This window comes from Muscardinus avellanarius (genome assembly GCF_963383645.1).
Source record: "Muscardinus avellanarius genome assembly, chromosome: 6".
In the NCBI taxonomy this organism is placed as follows: domain Eukaryota; kingdom Metazoa; phylum Chordata; class Mammalia; order Rodentia; family Gliridae; genus Muscardinus; species Muscardinus avellanarius.
In genome coordinates, this window is record NC_137791.1 from 106,158,877 (window position 1) to 106,180,562 (window position 21,686).

Sequence of the window (21,686 nt, forward strand, 5' to 3'; positions counted from 1 at the left end):
GTTCAAGCAGTTGAGGATGGGCTTCATAGGTTTCCATTTCCTTTGAAAATTTCATTCTTAGGGAAAGAAGCTAGCCCCCAGGAACTAATATTAAGATAAATACTTGCTTTTTTATTTTTTTGTTTTTTGTTTTGTATGAGAGATTGAATAGTGAGGCATTCTACCTCCGAGCTATGCCTCCAGCTCTTTTTATGTTTTGATTTGAAGCAGGGTTGCTATGTTTCTGCCAGTCTTTCTTTGTTGCTGAGGCTGTCCTCAAACCTGCAATCCTCCTGTCTCAACTTTCCAAATACTGAGGTTTTTTTGTTTTGTTTGTTTTTTAACATGGTCTTACTAAGTTGCTGAGGTTTATCTCAAACCTGCAATCTTCTCAGCCTTCCAAGTACCGGGAGTGCTGGCATGCACCACAACCAGAGGTCCTGTTTCAAAAAAAAAAAAAATAACAAAGAGGGATAGGGGTATAAAATGCCCCTGAGTTCAACCCCCAGTACCACACCAAAATAGAAAAACAAAAAATGTTATCAGGAAGCCATACAGATTTGAACCATTTTCTGTTTGGTTATGCTTATGGGCTTCAAGTAGCTTTCCAAAATTTGTACCGTGTGTGTGTGTGTGTGTGTGTGTGTGTGTGTGTGTGTGTGTGTGTGTGTGTGTGTGTGTGTGTGTTTTAGGGGAATATAAGAGAGAATAACTTTTAAGAGAAGGCCATAATTAAAGGTTACATTCTAGAGAAGGGCTCTAGAAAGATCCATTTCTACACAGTGGAAAATATGTTATCTTAAAGACAGATTTTACTCTCTAGATCTTATATTCAAAAAGGGATCGCTAATATGAGGAAGCTAGGGAGAAAATAGGTCATACAAGGAACTCTAGATGAAAAAAAGATATTATAGATGAGCAAATAAGGTAACCTAACTGAGGGGGATGGGAGGGGGAAGAGGGAAATTTCCTAGTGTACATGATATACATTAACAAACATATCAAAGTCAGTCACTAAGCCAAACATGAGAAGGAGGGAGGGGGAGTAAGTGGGGTGGGATTTGGATAGGAGGTAATTGTGTGGTTTGTGTATGTATGCCTCTACCATCTTGTACTCCATTAAGATGTATAACTACAATGCACCAATAAGAAAAAATTTAAAAGCCAGGCATGGTGGTGCACACTTGTAATCCTAGCATTCAGGAGGCTAAGACAGGAGAATCGTGGTTCGCAGACAGCCTCAGCTACTTAGTGAGGTTCTTTAGCAACTCAGTGAGACCCTGTTTCCATATAAAGAATAAAAAATAGGGTTGGGGGATGTAACTCAGAGGTAGAATGCCCCCTGGGTTCCATCCCCAGTAACACCAAAATTTAAAAAAAATGGGGGGGGTCAGAACATTTTTATGAATAATAATGTTCCATAGGAAATGTTTATTTCTTTTTTGTTTGTTTATAGTAAATCTGACATGTCTCGCTTGCGATTAGCTGCTGGTAGTGCCATTATGAAGCTTGCTCAGGAACCTTGTTACCATGAAATTATTACTCCAGAACAATTTCAGCTCTGTGCACTTGTTATTAATGTAAGTAACAATTGTTATTTTTGTCAAATACTTGTCTTCTAAGTTATATTTCTTTACTTATGGATATAAAGTGTGTACCACTATATGGGACTTTTAAGTTATATATTCACTCAGTGTAATTACCATTTTTTAAAATAAAGAAAGCTAGGTATGGCAGCTCACAGGCATGCCTCAATTCAGTCCCCAGAACCCTACACACAAAAGAAAACAAAACCAAGACATTAAAAATGTTTAAATTGCACCTGGCATAGTGTGTGTGTGTGTGTGTGTGTGTGTGTGTGTGTGTGTGTGTGTGTGTGTGTGTTACTAGGCGTTGAACCCAGGGGCTTTCTCCCTCCAGGCTAACCTCCCAGACCTATTTTCTATTTTATTTGGAAACAGGGTCTCACTAAGTAGCTGAGGCTGGCTTTGAACCTGTGTAATCCTCCTGTCTCAGCCTCCCAAGTGCAGGGATTACAAGCGTGCGCCACCACGCCAGGCTAAGACCCTGTTTTTAAATAAGAAATAAAATCGGGATGGGAGTGGAGCTCTAAGGTAGAATGCTTTTGGGTTCCATCCTCAGTACCCAAAAATAAAAATTCAAACTGCCGTGACACACACTTGTAATCCCAGTACTTGTGAGGCTGAGACAGGAGGATCCCAGGTTCACAGCCAGCCTCAGCTACTTAGGCCCTCTGCAACTTAGTGAGGTTCTTTCAAAATAAAATATAAAATAGGTCAGGGGTATAGCCCAGAGGTAGAAAGCCCCTGAGTTCTATCCCCAGTACCACAAAAAATAAAATAAGTTAAAAAAAATAATAGCAGCCAGGCGTGGTGGCTCACGCTTGTTATCTCAGCATTCAGGAGGCTGAGACCGGAGGATCGTAGTTCATGGACAGCCTCAGCTACTTAGTGAGGCCCTCTGCAACTCAGTGAGACCCAGTTTGAAAATAAAGAATAAAAAATAGGGCAGGGGGTGTAGCCCAGAGTTAGAATGCCCCTAGATGTCATCCCCACTACCACAAAAAAAAAAAAAAGTTTAAACAAATGTGTAAACTGTTCTTCCTTTCCTAAATGCTTGCCATACTTTAAATTGACTGTATTTGCTTCTGTGCTGCTATAGGATGAGTGTTACCAAGTAAGGCAGATATTTGCTCAGAAACTGCATAAGGCACTTGTGAAGTTATTACTCCCATTGGAGTACATGGCAATCTTTGCCTTGTGTGCCAAAGATCCTGTGAAGGAAAGGAGGGCACACGCACGACAGTGTTTACTAAAAAACATCAGTATACGCAGGGAGTACATTAAACAGAACCCAATGGCTACTGGTAAGTAACTGATAATAATTTCCAATGTGTATATAATATCTTGTCAATATATCATTTGGGGGAGGGTCGTGTGTGTGTGTGTGTGTGTGTGTGTGTGTGTGTGTGTGTGTGTGTTTGGTATTGGGGATTGAACCCAGGGACATGCTACCTCCAAGCTACATCCCCAGCCCTATTTTTTCTTTTCTTTTTTTTCTTTTTGGAACAGGGTCTCATTAAGTAGCCAAGGCTGGCTATGATCCTCCTGTCTCAACCTCCCACATACTGAGATTATAAGTATATAACATCATGCCTGGCTTATATTTCTTTTATAGTTTAAAGCTGGGAATTTTTATAGGATGCTATCATTGTAGCTGGGTATGATGACACATAACCTTGGGAGGTTGGAACAGGAGGATTACAATTTGCGGACAGCCTCAGCTACTTAGTGAGGCCTTTAGTAGCTTAATGAGATCTTCTTTCAAAGTAAAGAATTCAAAAAAGAGCCAGGCGTGGTGGCGCACGCTTATAATCCCAGCATTCAGGAGGCTGAGACCGGAGGATTGTGCTTCACAGACGGCCTCAGCTACTTAGTGAGGCCCTTCACAACTTAGTGAGACTGTGTTTCAAAATAAAGAATTAAAAAAAAAATAGATCAGGGGTTGTAGCTCAGAGGTCAAATGGTCCCCCTGGGTTCTATCCCCAGACCCAAAAAGAAAAAAGAAAAGAAAAAAGATAGAGCTGGGGAGGGGGGTAGCTTGAGAATTGAATTCCCCCAGAACCGCAAAATAGGAAGAAAAAAAAAGGAAATATCCTGGATTTTGAGTTTAATTTATTTATACAGAATATAAAATTATTTTGAGTATTTTATTTTTCTTACAGGATCCGCAGTTTGTTTTGACTTGAACACATTGTTCAGATTTCAGAGTTAGTAATGTTTTCTGTTATATCTTTCAAATATGTCTAGGCTTTGCTATCTTTCAAAATTGAAGTAAAAGTATTTTAGTATCCTCTCAATTATTAGGTTGCCTCTAATTTGTAAATAACTGAGGGGAAAAAATGGAAGCTGAAGTGGTTAAAACTTAAACCTAGAAAGGGATTCACAAAAGCTATGTGATTGTTGTTAATCATGATGTTTTCTCTTTAGAGAAATTATTATCACTGTTACCTGAATATGTAGTTCCATACATGATTCACCTGTTAGCCCATGATCCAGATTTTACAAAATCACAAGACGTTGATCAACTTCGTGATATCAAAGAGTAAGTCATGTTTTTAAGAATTCCACAAATTATTTTTACATCTCAAGAAAATGTTAATTTTCCTTGTTGTTAGCCCCACGAGAATAAAAACCTATTATGTGATTTTGTTCATTTGTTACAAATGTTTACCTTTAGCCAGGCATGGTGGCGCACGCTTGTAATCCCAGCATTCGGGAGGTTGAGACTGGAGGATCGCGGTTCATGGACAGCCTCAGCTACTTAGGCCCTCCCCAATTCAGTGAGACCCTGTTTCAAATTAAAGAATAAAAACTAGGGCAGGGGATGTAGCTCAGAGGTCAAATGTCCCCAGGTTCCATCCCCAATTAGAAATAATTAGAAAATAATTCTAATGCTATCAGTCTAAAGAGATTGAGTCTTCACATTGAAACTCAATAGAATTCTGAACCCAAACAATTAATGATTTCAACTTTTTGTGGTACTGGGGTTGGAACCCAGGGGCATTTTATTTCTTATTCTTTTTTTTTTTTTTTTTTTTTTTTTGCGGGTCTGGGGATGGAACCCAGGGACATTTGACCTCCAGTCTCAGCCTCCCGAATGCTGGGATTACAAGCGTGCGCCACCACGCCCGGCTGGGCATTTTATTTCCAAGCTACACTCCAAGCCTGATTATTATTTTTCAAATTGAAACAAGGTCTCACTGAGTTGCAGAGGGCCTCACTAAGTTTCTGAGGCTGATTTCCAACCTGTGATTCTCGTGTCTTGCCTCCCAAGTACTGAGATTACAAGTGTTTGTCACTATACCTGATGAGAATTTATGATTTCAGTGTTCACATAGACAAACAGAATTCCTCAAACTTGTAGAATGCATGAGGCCAGTGTTACCCCCTTTGTCCAATGTGTAGTTGTTCAAGGAGAGTCTCAGCAAGTAGTGAGACTCTCAACCACCTAGCAAGATCCCTGTTTCAAATAAAAATAAAATGGGGCTGGGGGATAGCTCAGAAATAGAATGCCTCTGGGTTCAATCCTCAAGACCACAAAAATTTTTAATTCTTTGCATATAGTATAGGCAAGAAGTTCATTCACATAGAAGTCATCAAATCAAATAATTTCTCCCCTGCTGATGGAATAAAACAATAATTCTACCTATAAGTCATCCTGCTAGCTTATGGAAAGCACACCTCATCCCCAGACTTGTCAGTTTACCTTCCCCGCATGTTTCATGTTTCTAATATCCAGCCTAATTTGGAGTTCACCTTTTTTTTTTTTTTTTTTTCCCAGTATTGGGGGTGGAATCTAAGGATATTCTACCTCCAAGCTACAACCCCAGCCCTATTTTTTTTATTCTTTATTTTGAAACAGGGTCTCAGTGAGTTGCAAAGGGCATTACTAAGTAGCTGAGGCTGTCCGCACACTGCAATCATTCTTTCTTAGCCTCCCAAATGCTGAGATGACAAGTTTACGCCACCACACCCAGCTTGGGGTTCACTTTTGCTTGTAAATCAAGTGGTGCTTTGATACACTTTATGTATTAATAATTGTATGGTGGCAGGTGGAAAACAGAAAAAATGGCTTAAACTGTAACTAGTTGAATCTTTGGGCACCACACATAAGCCTTGTAGTGCATACAACTCAGACTTACATCTTAGCAGAATTGCCATCTGCGTAGCTTACAAATAATGAGAAGCCAGGACTCTGCAGGTGCTTGTTTGCTCATCATCTGACCTGTCATCATTGCTGACGTGACAGGTCAGATCATTGAAATGTCATTGAGTTTATATAGTGTGCATCCTTACATGCCTCCCAACTGTTAGTTAGACTGTTTCACATTAACCTTTGTTTTCGTGTGTGTGGGGGGGGGGGGGGGTACTGGGGGTGGAACCCAGGGGCTTTCTACCTCTGGGCTATACTTCTAGACATATTTTATATTTTATTTGGAAACAGGGTCTTACTAAATTGCTGTGAGAGCCTTGCTGAGTAGCTGGGTTTGGCTTTGAACCTGTGCGCTCCTCCTGTCTCAGCATCCTAAGTACTGGGATTACAAGCATGCGTCACCACTCCCAGCTTTTTAAAAATCTTTTATTGGTCATTGTATTCATACATCTCTGTCTTCATTTTTAATATATTATTCAAAGGATAATATACTACGGCTAGTAATTCAGGTTCTCTTATATTCAGCCATAACATAACTTCCCCATAACATGCTTATTTCATTGAACAAGAGCACCTACCTTTAGTCTCTAATATTTTTACTCTTTAGGTGCCTGTGGTTCATGCTTGAAGTTTTAATGACAAAAAATGAAAACAATAGCCATGCCTTTATGAAGAAGATGGCAGAAAACATCAAGTTAACCAGAGATGCCCAGTCTCCAGATGAATCCAAGACAAATGAAGTAAGATGCGTGTTAGGCCAGAGGATATTAAGATGTCATTTAAAAAGAAAAAAAAATCAACCTACTTCCTTTTCCTGACTCATGATCATTTAAATTGTAGGCTTTTTTTTTTTTTTTTCTTGTACTTGAGATGGAACCAAGGGGCATTCTAGCTCTGAGTGACACCCCCAGCCCTAATTTTTATTCTTTAGTTTTGAAACAGGGTCTCAGTGAGTTGCGGAGAGCCTCACTAAGTAGCAGAGGCTGTCCACGAACAGCAATTTTCCAGTCTCCACCTCCCGATTGCTGGGATTACAAGCATGCGCCACCACGCCTGGCCCTAAATTACAGAAAGTATGTGAAAATAGACTTAAAGTCTGTTTTTGTTGCTTATCCTAACATACAAATTGTTTCATTTAGTACTCTTTAAAAAAAAGCCGGATGTGTTGGTGCATGCTTGTAATCCCAGCATTTAGGAGGCAGAGACAGGAGAATCGTGGTTCCAGGATAGCCTCAGTTACTAAGTGAGACCCTCTACAACTTAGTGAGACCCTGTTTCAAAAATAAAGAATAAAAAACAGGGGATGTAGCTCAGAGGTCAAATGCCCCTGGGTTCCATCCCCAGACCCGCAAAAAAAAAAAAAACAGGGCTGGGGTGTAGCTTAGAGATAGAATCCCCCTGGGTTCCATCCCCTGTACTGCAAAAGTAAATAAATACATAAAAAAGGTATAGCAGGATAAGAACAAGTAAAATTTAGGCTGGAGTTGTAACTCAGGTAGAGCCATTGCCTACCATGTACTAGGCCCTGGGATCAATCTCCAGCACAGGGGAGAACAAAAAATAAGAACATTTATGTAATTGTGCTAGATTGTGGTAAATGAAAAGCATCTAGTAAGAGTTATAGACAAATGAATATGCTTTTCATGTCCTCTCTTTAGATTGCTTTGTTTGCTTATTTCTAGCACGTACCTTGCATTCATGTTAAATGAAGATAGGAGGGTTTTTTGGTTTTGGTATTATTTTCTTTATCAAGAGGAAGCAGTGCTGAATAGAAATAGGAAATGTCCTTTTAACACTCTAATTTATATATTTGATAGAAATAGTACTTGTGATTATTTTGTAATCATTAAATTTATATGTAATCTTTTTTTCCTCCCTAGAAACTTTATACAGTATGTGATGTGGCTCTGTGTGTTATAAATAGTAAAAGTGCTTTGTGCAATGCAGACTCACCAAAGGACCCTGTCCTCCCAATGAAATTTTTTACGCAACCTGAAAAGGTAATTTTCTTAAAACCTTATTTTTTTATTATACTAAAATGATTTAATTATCATTTGTCATCAGGCCTAGTGGCAAATACTGGGTTGTCTTGAGTAAAGAGTAAAAAATTACCTCTGGGTTTTTGTGTGTGGGTCTGGGGATGGAACTCAGAGGCATTTGACCTCCAAGCTACACCCCCTGCCCTATTTTTTCTTCTTAATTGAAATTTTTAGGTTGTATTTCTTTATTTCATTATGTATTTATTTATTGCGGGTCTGAGGGTGGAACCCAGGGGCATTTGACCTCCAAGCTACACCCTCTGCCCTATTTTTTATTCTTTATTTTGAAACGGGGTCTCACTGAGTTGCAGAGGGCCTCACTAAGTAGCTGAGGCTGGCCGCAAACCGCGATCCTCTGGTCTCAGCCTCCCGAGTGCTGGGATTACAAGCGTGCGCCACCACGCCTGGCCTCCTCTGGGTTATTAGTATTTTCAGCTGGATGTGGTGGCACATATCCCGTTACTTGGGAGGCTGAGTCATGAAAGGTGGATCACAGGTTCAGTGCCAGCCTCACCAACTTACCCAGACTCTGTTCCTTGGGTATCCATGGCCGTTCTACATCCAAGCTACACCCCAGCCCTATTTTTTACTTTTTTTTTTTTTTTTTTTTTTTTTTTTTTTCTGTGCTGTGGATTGAACCCAGGGCATTCTACCTCCTAGCTGCACTCCTAGCCCTATTTTTTATTCTGTATTTTGAAATGGGGTCTCACTAAGCTGAAGAGGGCCTCAGTAAGTAGCTGAAGCTGTCCGCAAACCTGTGATCCTCCTGTCTCATCCTTCCAAGTACTAGGATTACAAGTGTGCAGCACCATACTTGGCTTTTTTTTTTTATTTAAACAGGGTCTCAGTAGGTTGCTGAGACCCTCAATACTTGATGGAGCTGTCCTTGAATCTACCATCCAGTTTCAGCCTCCCAAGTACTGGGATTACAGGCTTGTGCCACCACACCTGGCTGTGAAACTATTTTTTTGTTTTTGTTTCAAAACAAAAAAATGAAAGGACTGGGGTTATAGCTCAGAGATAGAATGTCCCTGAGTTCCAGCCTCGGTACCACAAATAAATAAATTTTAACCGGGCATATTGGTCCATGCTTATAATCCCAGTACTAAGGAGGCTGAGGCAGGAGTATCACAGGTTTGAGGACAGCCTCAGCAAGTAGTGAGGTTCTCATCGACCTAGTAAGACCTTTTCCCAAAAATAAAAATAAGAGCCGGGTGTGATGGGTGGCACATGCTATAATCCCAGCATTTGGGAGGCTGAGACAGCAGGATCCAGGTTCGCGGCCAGCCTCAGCTACTTAGTGAGGCCCTCCACAACTTAGTGAGACCCTGTTTCAAAATTAAAGAATAAAAAATAGGGCTGAGGGTGTGGTTCAAAGGTCGAATGCCCTTGGGTATCCATCCCCATTACCGCAAAAAGATTAGCAAATTAAAAATAAATAAAATAGAGCTAGGGATGTAGCTCAAAGGTAGAATACCCCTGGTTTCAGTCCCTAGTACCACAATAAATAAAGTATTTTACTCTGCTTTCAGGTCATATTATTAAATCATGGTGACAGACTTAATGAGAATTATTTCCTGTGTTTTGTTTTGTTTTTTTCCCCACGAGTCTGGGGATGGAACCCAAAGCCATTCTACCTCCGAGCTACACAGCCCCATGCCCTATTTTTTTTTTTTTTTAATTCTTTATTTTGAAACAGGGTCTCACTAAGTTGCGGAGGGCTTCACTAGTTAGCTGAGGCTGTCCATGAACTGTGATCCTCTGGTCTCAGCCTCCCGAATGCTGGGATTACAAGCTTGTGCCACCATGCCCGGTTGAGAATAATTTTCTTGATCCAGTGTGGAGTTCCTTAATAAATACTAAGTGCCCACTTATGTATAGTACCATATTGAGCTACTTTGCAGTCACAAAAAAAAAAATACAATTTACAGTACAGTAGAAGAGATGAAAGTAGTTTAATGGATAGAGACTGTTAATACTGTTATATGTGAAAAATAGGAGTGACTTAATTTTAAAATATAAGAAATTTGCCTAGATCATGAATTGGTGTATATATATATATATATATATATATATATATATATATATATATATTAGCACAAATATTATTGCTGTTGCAAGGTATGGCTCCTAAAAAGTCTTGTTTAGATAGTAAATACATAAAATGTTCCCTTTGATTGGCTTTTTTCTTTTCTTTTTGAATAGGATTTCTCTAATGACAAGAGTTATATTTCAGAAGAGACACGAGTACTTCTGTTAACAGGAAAGGTATATGTACTGAGGATTTTAAATGTTTATCACTTCTGCTATATGTTTTGTTTGTTTCTTTTGAAACAGGGTCTAAGTTGCAGAGGGCCTCGCTGAAAAGGTGAGGCTGTCCTTGAACCTTTAGTCCTCCTGTCTCAGCCTCCCAAGTACTGGGAATACAAGTGTTTGCCACCGTGCCCTACTCTCCTCTCCTATACTTTATAGTTCCTGATTCTTAGGGATCACATATGGATTTGTAATATCTTATATTTCTCAGACAATTTTCTGCTGTTTATCTTCTAAATTATCAATATGTGTTTTTATTCTTTATATTGAAACCTGCTCTCCTCAATTGCAGAAGGCCTCACTAAGTTACTGAGGCTGTCCTCAAACCTGCGATCCTCCTATATCAGCCTCCCATGTACTAACATTACAAATCTGCACCACCATGCCCAGTTTTTGTTTTGTATTTTTAATTTTTGGTACTGGGGGTCAAACACGGGCATTCTACCCACTTTTTTTTTTTTTTTTTTTTGAAAACCGGGTGTCAGCCAGGAGTGGTGGCGCATGCTTGTAATCCCGGTGCTTTGGAGGCTGAGACGGGGATCGCACAGGTTCGAAGCCAGCCTCAGCTACTTCGTGAGGCTCTCAGCAACTTAGTGAGACCCTGTTTCCAAATAAAGTATAAAATAGGTCTGGAGTATACTCCAGGGGTAGAAAAGCCCCTGGGTTCCACCCCCAGTACGACAAAAAAAGAAAACGGGGTATCAGCCTTCCAGGTATTGGGATGCATGTGAGAACAGTCATGTGACACTAGAACCGGCCTTTTTAATTTTTTTAATATGTTTTTTTGGTGCATTGTAGTCAAACATCACAGTGGATTATAAGATTTGTTAGGATTTCCAAGTACACATCATCCAATCAACCTTTATCCAATCCCCATCCCATCCCCTCCCCCTCCCACAATCCCATGCTTGATTTAGTGTTTAACATTGCTATATTTACATACATCATGCACTTTTAAGAGATTCCATCTTCCCCCATCCCATCCCCTCTGATTGGTCACCTTAATTACTCCTCCATAGGGCTCCTTCTTCCACTAGATTCCCTCCTATTGCCTACTTCTTCCTAGTTTTGCATATTAGGGAAAGCATCTGAGTTTTGTTTTTTGGTTTTTTTTTTTTGGTTTTTTTTTTTTTTCCTGTGATATTTCTCTGTGTATGCCGCTTTGCAAGTTCCAATTCCACTCTTGAAGGTCCCAGCACCAGCCTGGCCACCCTGTACACTCTGATCCTCTGATCCCGGCCTCACAGGCTCCAGTACCTGCCTTGCCTCATGGCAGGCTCTGATCCCAGCTCGTAGGCCCCGGCACCAGCTTTGCCTTTAGGCTAGCTCCTATCTTGCCCTCGCTGGCTCCAGCTACGACCTCACCAAATGGCAGGCACCAATCCTGGCCTTGCTGACCCCAGCACCGGCCTCACCACATGGCAGGCTCCAATTCTGGCCTCACCCCTTGGCAGGCTCCAATCTCGGCTTCGGGGGCCCCAGCACCGGCCTTGCCTCATGGCAGGCTTCAATCCCAGCCCCGCTGGCCCCGACACCGGCCTCAACCCTCAGCAGGCTTCGATCCCAGCCTCAGAGGCCCCAGCACTGGCCTTGCCTCACGGCAGGCTTCGATCCCGGCCTCTCTTGCCCCAACACCGGCCTCACCCCTCAGCAGGCCCTGATCCTGGCCTTGGAGGCCCCACCACCAGCCTTGCCTCATGGCAAAGAACCAGCCTTTTTAAAATTTTGAAACAAGATCTCACTAGTTGCTAAGGCTGGCCTCAAACCTGTGATTCTCCTATCTCAGCCTCCCAAGTATTGTGATTACAGGTATGTGTGACCACATCCAGCCCAAATGAATTTAATTACAGTCTACAAAGCAGATTTTCAAGTAATGGTATAAAGAACTTCCATGGAGCCACGTGTGGCGGCACATGCTTGGAGGATTGCACAGGTTCAAAGCCAGCCTCAGCTACTTAGTGAGGCTCTTAGCAACATAGTGAGACCATTTCCAAATAAAATATAAAATAGGTCTGGGAGTGTAACCTGGAGTTCATCCCTAGTACCACCAAAAAAAAAAGTACTTTGATGTGTAAAGTAAAGAGCATCTCTTATTTTTATTTCATAAGTCTAATGTGATACCTAAAAAAGCAGAAAAACCAGGCATGGTGGCGCACACCTGTGATCCTAGTACTTAGTCGGCTGAGGCAGGAGGGTTGCAGTTTCAATGCTAGCCTCAGCACAAGAATATCAGTGTTGAAGCCCTCACAACTTATTGAGACCCTGTTAAAAAATAAGTAAGCCAGGCATGATGGCGCATACTTGTAATCCCAGCATTTGGCAGGCTGAGACAGGAGGATCGAGGTTCACAGCCAGCCTCAGCTCCTTAGTAAGGCCCTCTGCAACTTAGTGAGACCCTGTTTCAAAATAAAGAATGGGGCAGGGGAATATAGCTTGGAGGTTGAATGCCCCCTGGGTTCCATCCCCAGACCTACCAAAATAAGTAAATAAAGAATTAAAAATAGGGCTGGAGGAGACCCAAATTGTGGTGGGCCTCAAACCTGTGATACTCTTGTCTCTGGCTCCCAAGGTGTGGGCGTCCATGTGTGCTTATTATTTGAGGTGGGGTTTTTTTGTTGTTTGTTTGTTTTGGCAGTACTGGGGGTGGAACCCCAGAGGCATTCTACCTTCGAGCTATACCACCAGCCCTGTTTTTTATTTTTTATTTTGAAACAGGGTCTCACTGAGTTGCAAAGTTCCTCACTAAGTAGTAGCTGAGGCTATCTGCAAACCACAGTCCTCCTGTGTCAGCTTCCCAAATGCTGTGTGTGTATTATTTTGATTAAGCAATAAGATCCAGATGTGATGACACCTGCCTCTTGTAGTCCTAACTACTTGGGAGGATGAGGTGGGAGAATCCCTCTAGCCCACAAGGTCAAGACCAACATGGGCAACATAGCAAAATCCTGTCTTAAAAAAGAAGCAGAGCTGGAGATATAGCTCAGCAGGGTGCTTACCTAGCATGAATGAATGAATGAATGAATGAATGAATCCCAGAGTTCCATTCCCAGGACTAAAATATAAAGAAACGAAAAGAATTAAGCTCTAAACAATTACAAATAATTGCCTTATTGTTATTAAGTAAAAGTAATGCTTAAGATTTCTGTGTTGGCCAGGCATGGTAGTGCACACTTGTAATCCCAGCATTCGGGAGACTGAGACCAAAGGATCACAGTTCATGGACGCCTCAGCTACTTAGTGAAGCCCTCTGCAACTTAGTGAGACCTTGTTTCAAAATATAGAATTAAAAATAGGGCATGGGGCTGTGTAGCTTGGAGGTAGAATGCCCCTGGGTTCCATCCCCAGACCCACAAAAAAAAGATTTCTGTGTTAATACACCTAAAAACATCTTACATCTGGCTATCTCTAATAAATGTAGTGTTTATTTTTCCAGTATAGCAATAGTCCCTTGGCTTAGGCTAAAGAATATCTCAGGCCTGTTGTGGTGGTGCACACCTGTGATCCAAGAAGCTGAGACAGGAGGATCCCAGGTTCATGGCCAGCCTCAGCTACTTAGTGAGGCCTTCACAACCTAGCAAGACTGTTTCAAAATAAAAATAAAAAATAGGGGCCAGGCATGGTGGCTCACACTTGTAATCCCAATACTTGGGAGGCTGAGATAAAAGGATTGCAGGTTTTGGGCCAGCCTCATCAACAAGTAAAAAATAGGACTGGGGGTGTAGCTCAAAGGTAAAATTCTTTTAGTTTAATCCCTTGTATTGCACGCATGCACACACACACACACACACACACACACACACACACACAATCTCTTACTGTTTCTAAATTTATAATGTATTCCTTTCACTAAGGTATAAAATAACATGTGTGTTTGATTTTCAGCCAAAGCCCACTGGAGTACTAGGTGCAGTAAATAAGCCTTTGTCAGCAACAGGAAGGAAGCCCTATGTTAGAAGCACTGGCACCGAGACTGGAGGCAATATTAATGTAAATTCAGAACTACTCCCCTCAACCGGAAACCGATCAAGGCAAATTTTTGTTCACTTTTGTTCTCTCTCTCTCACTGGTTGGTTTATCTTTCAATTTATTTCTGGATTTTTTTTTTTTTTCCAAAATAACACTGATGAGTTTTAGGTGGGTTAATTGTGGTTGTTTTCTGTGTTTTTATTGGGCTCAGAATCGAGTCCATGACTGTGCATAAGCAGGTGCTCTACCATTAAGCTACAACTCCAGCCCAAATTTTAATAATTGTTAACGAAAATCAAGACTACTGTACAAGCTGGGAATGGTGGTACATGCTTATAATCTCAGCATTTGGGAGGCTGAGACAGGAAGATCCTGGTTTGTGGACAGCCTCAGCTACTTAGTGAGGCCCTTTGCAATTCAGTGTGACCCTGTTTCAAAATAAAGAGTTTGAAAAAAGGGCAGGGAGTATAGCTCGAAGGTAGAATGCCCCTAGGTAAAAAAAGAAAAAGGAAAAAGACTCTACTCTATATTTTGAAAATGATACAGTATTCTGAGTGTGTAGGAAGTTCACAGAAAAAAATCTTAAAGTGTTGCTCAGCAGTAGAACACTGACCTCTGGGATTGATCCCCAAGACCCACACACAAAAAAAAGAAAAAGTACTTGTCAAACATTGTAACTATTTACATTAAAATGTTTACTCTCTATGCAGGAGAAAATTGAACATATAGGAAAGCGATGAAAATGCAACTATTAAATAAATTGGACTGATTTTTAATGTTATATTTGCTATGCTAACCAGTGCATAAGAATTTCTACCTGATCCTTCTTTACAGCACTACATATTGGAGTTTTAAAAGATTTTTTAAATTATTTCTTGTGGTACTGGGGATTGAACTCAGGGTCATTCTACCACTAAGCTACAACCCTAGCCCTTTTCATTTTATTATTTGGAACCAGGTTCTCACTAAGTTACTGACAGCCTCATTAAGTTCCTGAGGCTGGCTTTGAACCTGCAATCCTCCTGTTTTAGCTTCCTAAGTACTGGAATTACAAGTGTATACCACCATGCCCGGCATTTTTAAAGATATTATTTCCTCTTAGCCCAGCACTTGGGAGACTGAGACAGGAAGAAAGCAGGTTCAAGGCCAGCCTCAACAATTAGCAAGATCCTCAACAACTTATCAAGATGCTATTTCAAAATAAAAAGGGCTGGATGTGTACCTCAGAGGTAGTATGTCCCTGGGCTTAATTCCCAGTACCACTCAAAGAGGGGCAGGATGCTGAGGTTATAATTCAGAGGCAGAATTCCCCTGGGTGTTAATCACCAGAATAGTAATGATAAAATTTTCATTTTTATCCATAAAATTATATGGTTAATTCAACCAGTAACGTTTAAATGATTTTCAGCATTGGAACCTCAAAATAAAAAATGAATTAACCTGGAATAGTTGTAGTTTAAGGAGATAATGGAATCTAGGGTGGCACACATTTGTAATCCCAGGCAGAAGGATCATAGGTTTGAAGCCAGCCTCCGCAGCTTAGTGGGGCTCTCAACAACTTAGCAACTTAGCCCTATTTCCAACTAAAATTGGGCTGGGAGTATAGCTCAAAGTAGAACACTACTACCTTACTACCAAAAATAAAATAAATAAATAAATAAATGGTAGGGGAGTCAGACACCTTACAAGTGGTCTTCTCCCATTATAGTTTACCTCTTGCAGAACATTAAGAACACTGAAAGTAACCATATAACCCCCCCCCCCTTTTGAGGGTCTGGAGATGGAACCCAGAGGCATTCGACCTCCAAGCTACACCCCCTGCCCTATTTTTTATTCTTTGTTTTGAAACTGGTCTCACTAGATTGCGGAGGGCCTTACTAAGTAGCTGAGGCTGTCCACAAACCGCAATTCTCCCGTCTCGGCCTCCCGAATGCTGGAATTATAAGCATGAACCACCATACCCAGCTCACTATATTACATTATGACTTAAATATATAGATATTTAAGAGATAAGGCTTAGAATAATTGTTTCACTGTTGACATTTTGTCAAGTGGTTATAGCCAACCATTTCTATCTTTGTGAGTGGAGGCATGGGGAACTGGAGTTTGAATCCAGGGTGGATGTGACTTGGAGGTAGAAAACCCCTGGGTTCAGTTCCCAGTAACACACAAAAATCTATAAAAAAGCAATAGTCTATAATCAGAGACATTCTAGGTCTTGCTATCATTGCCTCACTTGGTTGTTTTTCCAAATCAGCCTCAGCCTTTCCTTACTGATGAATAAAAGAATGAACTTTCAGTATATGTGGTGAAATAAAGAAGCCTTGATTTATTTTTCTTCCCTAGGGAACAGAGTTCAGAAGCATCAGAAACTGGAGTTAGTGAAAATGAGGAGAACCCAGTAAGAATTATTCCTGTTGCACCTGTAAAGAACATTGACCCAGTAAAGAATAAGGTAAATATTTATTTATGTATGTTGCTATCTATTGGGTATCTTGCCATTCTAGGGACCAAACCCAGGGCTTCTACCACTATGATGGGCTACACCCCTTGCCCCTGTTAAATTCTTTTTTTTTTTTTTTTTTTTTTTTTTTTTTTTTTTTTTGGTGGTACTAAGAATTGAACACAGGAGCTGGGTTTTGTTTTGTTTGTTTTTGGTTTTTGTTTTTGTTTTTTGGGGTTTGTTTTGTTTTGGTGGTACTGGGGTTCCTGGAAACCCTTTCACCTCCAGGCTACACTCCCAGACCTATTTTATATATTTTTTTTAATTTGGAAACAGGGTCTCTTAAGCCGGGAAGGCTGGCTTCGAACCAGCATAATCCTCCTGTCTCCGCCTCCTAAGCGTGGGAATTACAAGCGTGCACCACCACACCTGGCTCCCAGGAGCATTCTACCTCTGAGCTGCACTGCACCTTTTTGTGTGTGTGTGTGTGGTGCTGTGGATGGAACCAGGGACATTCTATACTACTACCCCTATTTTTTATTCATTTTGAAACAGAGCCTCACTAAGGTGCAAGAGCCTCACTAAGTAGCTAAGGCTATCTGCAAACCGAGATCCTCATATATCTGCCTCCCAAAAGCTGGGATTACAAGCATTTGCCACCAGGCTCGGTTTAGTTTTTATTTTGAAACAGTCTTACAGAGGTAGAATGCCCCCAATGCCTGTAAATGAGTTCAGTACCCATAAAGGATATCTAAATTACTTAAAATTTGACTTTTTTTCTTTTGTGGGGTTTTTGGGTTTGGTTTGGTTTTGTTTTGTTTTTTAGTACCAGAGATGGAACCCAAGGGCATTCTACCTCAGCCCAATTTTTTATTCTTTATTTTGAAACAGGGTCTCACTGAGTTGCAAAGAGCCTCATTAGGTAGCTGAGGCTGTCAGCAAACCTCAATCCTCCTGTCTCAGCCTCTTTTTTTTTTTTTTTTTAAACAGTGTATGAGTGACTTGTTTGTACTAGAGATTGAATCCAAGACATTCTGCCTCAGAGCTGCACCTCTAACCATATTATATTTTTGTTTGGGGGTACTAGGAATAAAACCCAGAGTCATTTTACCTCTAAGCTATATCTTATTTGTGTGTGTGTGTGTGTGTGTGTGTGTGTGTGTGTGTGTGTGTGTGTGTGTTTGGTACTGGGGGTAGAACCCAAGGGCTTTTCTACCTCCTGGCTATACTTCCAGACCTATTTTATACTTTATTTGGAAACAGGATCTCACTAAGTTACTGAGAGCCTCACTAAGTAGCTGAGGCTGGATTTGAACCTGTGCAATCCTCCCGTCTCAGCCTTCCAAGCACACTGGGATTACAAGCGTGCACCACTGTGCCGGCTTATTTTTTTAATTTGAAACAGGGTCTCACTAAGTTGATGAGAATCCCACTACTTTCTGAGACTGTCCCTGAACCTATGATCCTTTTGTCTCAGCCTCTCAAGTAGTAGGATTATAAGCATTTGCCACCTTGCCTGTCCAGTGTGAGCTTTTTAAAATGTAATTTGAATTATATACATTCTCTGGTTTAGATTTGCTTTAGCAATTGGCAATCGATCTGAACAGTTCCTCCTTCAGGTTTAAGAGTAATCATACAGTTGGGCATGGTGGCACACGCTTGTAATTCCAGCATTCAGGAGGCTGAGACTGGAGGATTGTGGTTCACAAACAGCCTCAGCTATTTAGGCCCTTCACAACTCAGTGAAAAACTGTTTCAAAATAAAAGAATAAAAAACTAGGGCTGGGAGTATAAAGCTCAGAGGTAGAATGCCCCTGGGTTCAACATCCCCAGTACCGCAAAAAAAGGGGAAAAAAAGTAATCTTACTTGGTCCTGGAGCTGAGGGTATAATTCGCGGTGAGGCATTAGCTGTCCAGTACCAGGCTGTGTGTTCAGTCACTCGCACTGCAGACAAAACAAGTCTGCTCACTATGTTATTCCATCTTCATTGGCCCAGAAATCCTTACCTTTCCTCAAGACAACTTTGCAGATCCATTCTCTGGTTCATTCTGTATTTCAGTTTAATTTTTTGTAAGCCACCTTATTCTTATCCTCTCATATCTTATGTGTGTCTGTCTAGGGATTGAACTAGGAGTATTCTACCTCTGAGCTATACCCCCAGTTTTATTTTTGTTTTGAAACAGGGTCTCAGTAGGTTGCTGAAGCTATCCTCTAACCTGGAATCCTCCTGTGTCGGCCTCTTCAGTACTGGGATTACATACTACCATTCCTTACTATAATTGCTTTGGTTTTGGGTGTGTGTGTGTGTGTGTGTGTGTGTGTGTGTGTGTGTGTGTGTGTGACTCAGGATTGAAAGCAGGGTCAGCAGGGTCATTCTACCTCTCAGCTACATACTTTTTTTTTTTTTGGCAGTACTGGGGTTGGAACCCAGGGGTATTCAACCTCCAAGCTATACCCCCAGCCCTATTTTTTCATTTTTTATTTTGAAACAGGGTCTCACTGAGTTGCAAAGAGCCTCACTAAGTAGTAGCTGAGGCTGTCCACGAACCGCAAGCCTCCTATCTCAGCCTCCTGAATGCTGGGATTACAAGTGTGTGCCACCACGCCCGGCTCCCAGCTTCATTTTTAATTCCTTATTTTGAAATAGGGTATCACAGAGTTGCAAAGAGCCTCACTAAGTTCCAATGGCTGGCAACCAACCTGGATCCTCCTGTCTTAGTCTCCCAAATGCTAGGATTACAAGTGTGCACCACCATGCCCAGCTTATATTTTTATTTTTGAAACATTTCACTAGGTTGTGGAGGATCTGGCTGAATTGCTGAAGCTGGCCACAAACCTGCAATCCTCCTCTCTCAGCCTCACAAGTACTAGAATTATAAATGTGCACCACTACTCCTGGCTATAACTGATTCTTAAAAATCATGTATGTAAAGGTTACTTTTTTGTGTGGTACTGAGAATTGAACATAGGGGCATTCTCCTTCTGAGCTACACCCCCAGCCCGATTTTTTATTCTTTATTTTGAAACGGTCTCACTAGGTTGTAGTGTGCACCACCACTCCCAGCCACTTTCATTCTTAAAACTTTTGTTTATTCTAAAGTCCATTATATCTATTATGGTATAATGGACTTTTATTGCTTTGAGCATTTTTAGATAATTTAATGATAGGCTAAAAAGAGAAAATGTTCAGCTTGAAGTTAGGTTAAATGAACCATGCATGGTGGCCTATACTTGTAATCCCAGTCCTTAGGGGACCAATACAGGAGGATTGCATGTTCCAGGCCAAACTCAGCAATTTACTGAGATGCTGTTTCAAAGTAGAGCTCAGCTAGGCGTGGTGGCACACGCTTGTAATCCCAGCATTCAGGAGGCTGAGACAGGAGGATCACGGTTTGTAGCCGGCCTCAGCTACTTAGGCCCTCTGCAATTCAGTGAGACCCTGTTTCAAAATAAAGAATAAAAAATAGGGCTGGAGCCGGGTGTGGTAGCGCACGCTTGTAATCCCAGCATTCGGGAGGCTGAGACCGCAGGATCGCAGTTCAAAGACAGCCTCAGCTACTTAGGCCCTCTGCAACTTAGTAAGACCTGATTCGAAATAAAGAATAAAAAATAGGGCAGGGGGTATAGCTCCGAGGTGGAATGCCCTTGGGTTCCATCCCCAGTACCACAATAAAAAAAAAGTAGAGCTTAGGTTATAGCTCAGAGGAAAAACGCTCTAGGTTCAGTCCCCAGAACCACACACAAAAAAAGAAGAAAGAAAATATCCACTTGGCCAAGTGGAAAGCACTTGTATTCTACATCCTACAACAGGAGAATCGTGGTTTGAGGCCAATCTTGGCAACAGCATGACTCTGAAGATAAAACAAAATGGGTTTGGAGTGCAGCTCAGAAGTAAGAAAGCCTCTGGGTTTAACCCCAGTACCACCAAAAAGAAAAACAGAATGAGCATGATGCCAAACCAAGCTGTTGTTGTTGTTGCTGTTGTTGTTTTATATGTAGTGCATATTCGTTTTACTGTTCATTTATTGAGCACACTATGTGTGCCGAGCATTGTGGTAGGCACCAAGCATAATTCCTCTGAAGGAGCTTACTTTCCTGGTATGGTGTAAGCAATTAACTAGAAACCCTGCAACATCCCAACTCCATTTAAATACTTTGAAAAAAATTTTTTTTTTCCTTTGTGGTACTGTGGAGGCTTATTCTACCTCTGAGCTACACTACCACCCCAATTATTTTTTTATTTCAAAATAGCATAAAGACTTTGTGTTTACAGCATTGTTTGTGCTCTTTTAGGAAATTAATTCTGATCAGGCCACACAGGGCAACATCAGCAGTGATCGAGGAAAGAAGAGAACAGTAACAGCAGCTGGTACAGAGAACATCCAACAGAAAACAGATGAGAAAGGAGATGAATCGGGACCACCAGCCCCTTCCAAACCCAGGCGAGGACGTCGGCCCAAGTCTGAATCTCAGGGCAATGCAACCAAAAATGATGATATAAGTAAACCCACTGGTAAGGGGCGGAAGAGAACTGCCGCCAGTCAAGAGAGCCCTGGGGGTTTGGAAGCAGGTAATGCCAAAGCACCCAAACTGCAAGAGGCAGCCAAAAAGGCCACACCAGCAGAGAGACAGATTGACCTGCAGAGGTAACAAGCACCGCCGTTCTTCCCGAACCGGGAACCTGGGTATCTGTCAATTTGGAATGGTGTTTTGATATTTGTACTTATTAGCAAGGAGGAAGTTATCTTTTGATTGGTGTCCTTCACATACTTGTGCTGGGTTTACATAATATAAAGAGCTATCTGTTAGATACAAAGTCCTGGAATGGAAAAGAGAGTCAAAAATATGAACTGGGCATGGTGGCACGTGCTTGTGATCCCAGTACTTGCGTGGCTGAGACAGGAGGATCACAGGTTCACAACCAGCCTCAGCAACTTAGACCCCCAACAATTTAGTGAGACCCTGTTTCAAAAATAAATAAGCCGGCCGGGCGTGGTGGTGCACACTTGTAATCCCCGCGCTTGGGAGGTGGAGACAGGAGGATCGCGCAGGTTCAAAGCCAGCCGCGCTGGCGTAAGAGACCCTGTTTCAAAAATATAAAATAGGTCTGGGAGTGTAGCCCGGAGGTAGAAGGGCTTCCAGGAACCCCAGTACCACCAAAAAATAAATGAATGAATGAATGAATAAATAAGCAAGCAAGCCAGGTGTA

The 21,686-nt window shown here is 41.4% G+C and overlaps 1 protein-coding gene across 1 annotated transcript in view; it reads left to right on the forward strand.

The window, feature by feature from the left end:
- PDS5A (PDS5 cohesin associated factor A) overlaps window positions 1–21,127 on the forward strand; it is a gene marked incomplete at both ends in the record, with an annotated part of 138,454 nt that extends 117,327 nt beyond the window's left edge. Inside the window, 9 exons of the mRNA XM_080697069.1 lie at window positions 1,436–1,559; window positions 2,662–2,866; window positions 3,990–4,104; window positions 6,323–6,455; window positions 7,596–7,715; window positions 9,960–10,022; window positions 13,950–14,095; window positions 16,380–16,488; window positions 20,771–21,127. Of these exons, the coding sequence (XP_080553195.1) occupies window positions 1,436–1,559; window positions 2,662–2,866; window positions 3,990–4,104; window positions 6,323–6,455; window positions 7,596–7,715; window positions 9,960–10,022; window positions 13,950–14,095; window positions 16,380–16,488; window positions 20,771–21,127 (1,372 nt within the window). The remainder of the gene's footprint in view (window positions 1–1,435; window positions 1,560–2,661; window positions 2,867–3,989; window positions 4,105–6,322; window positions 6,456–7,595; window positions 7,716–9,959; window positions 10,023–13,949; window positions 14,096–16,379; window positions 16,489–20,770) is intronic.
- Window positions 21,128–21,686: the final 559 nt, after the last annotated feature.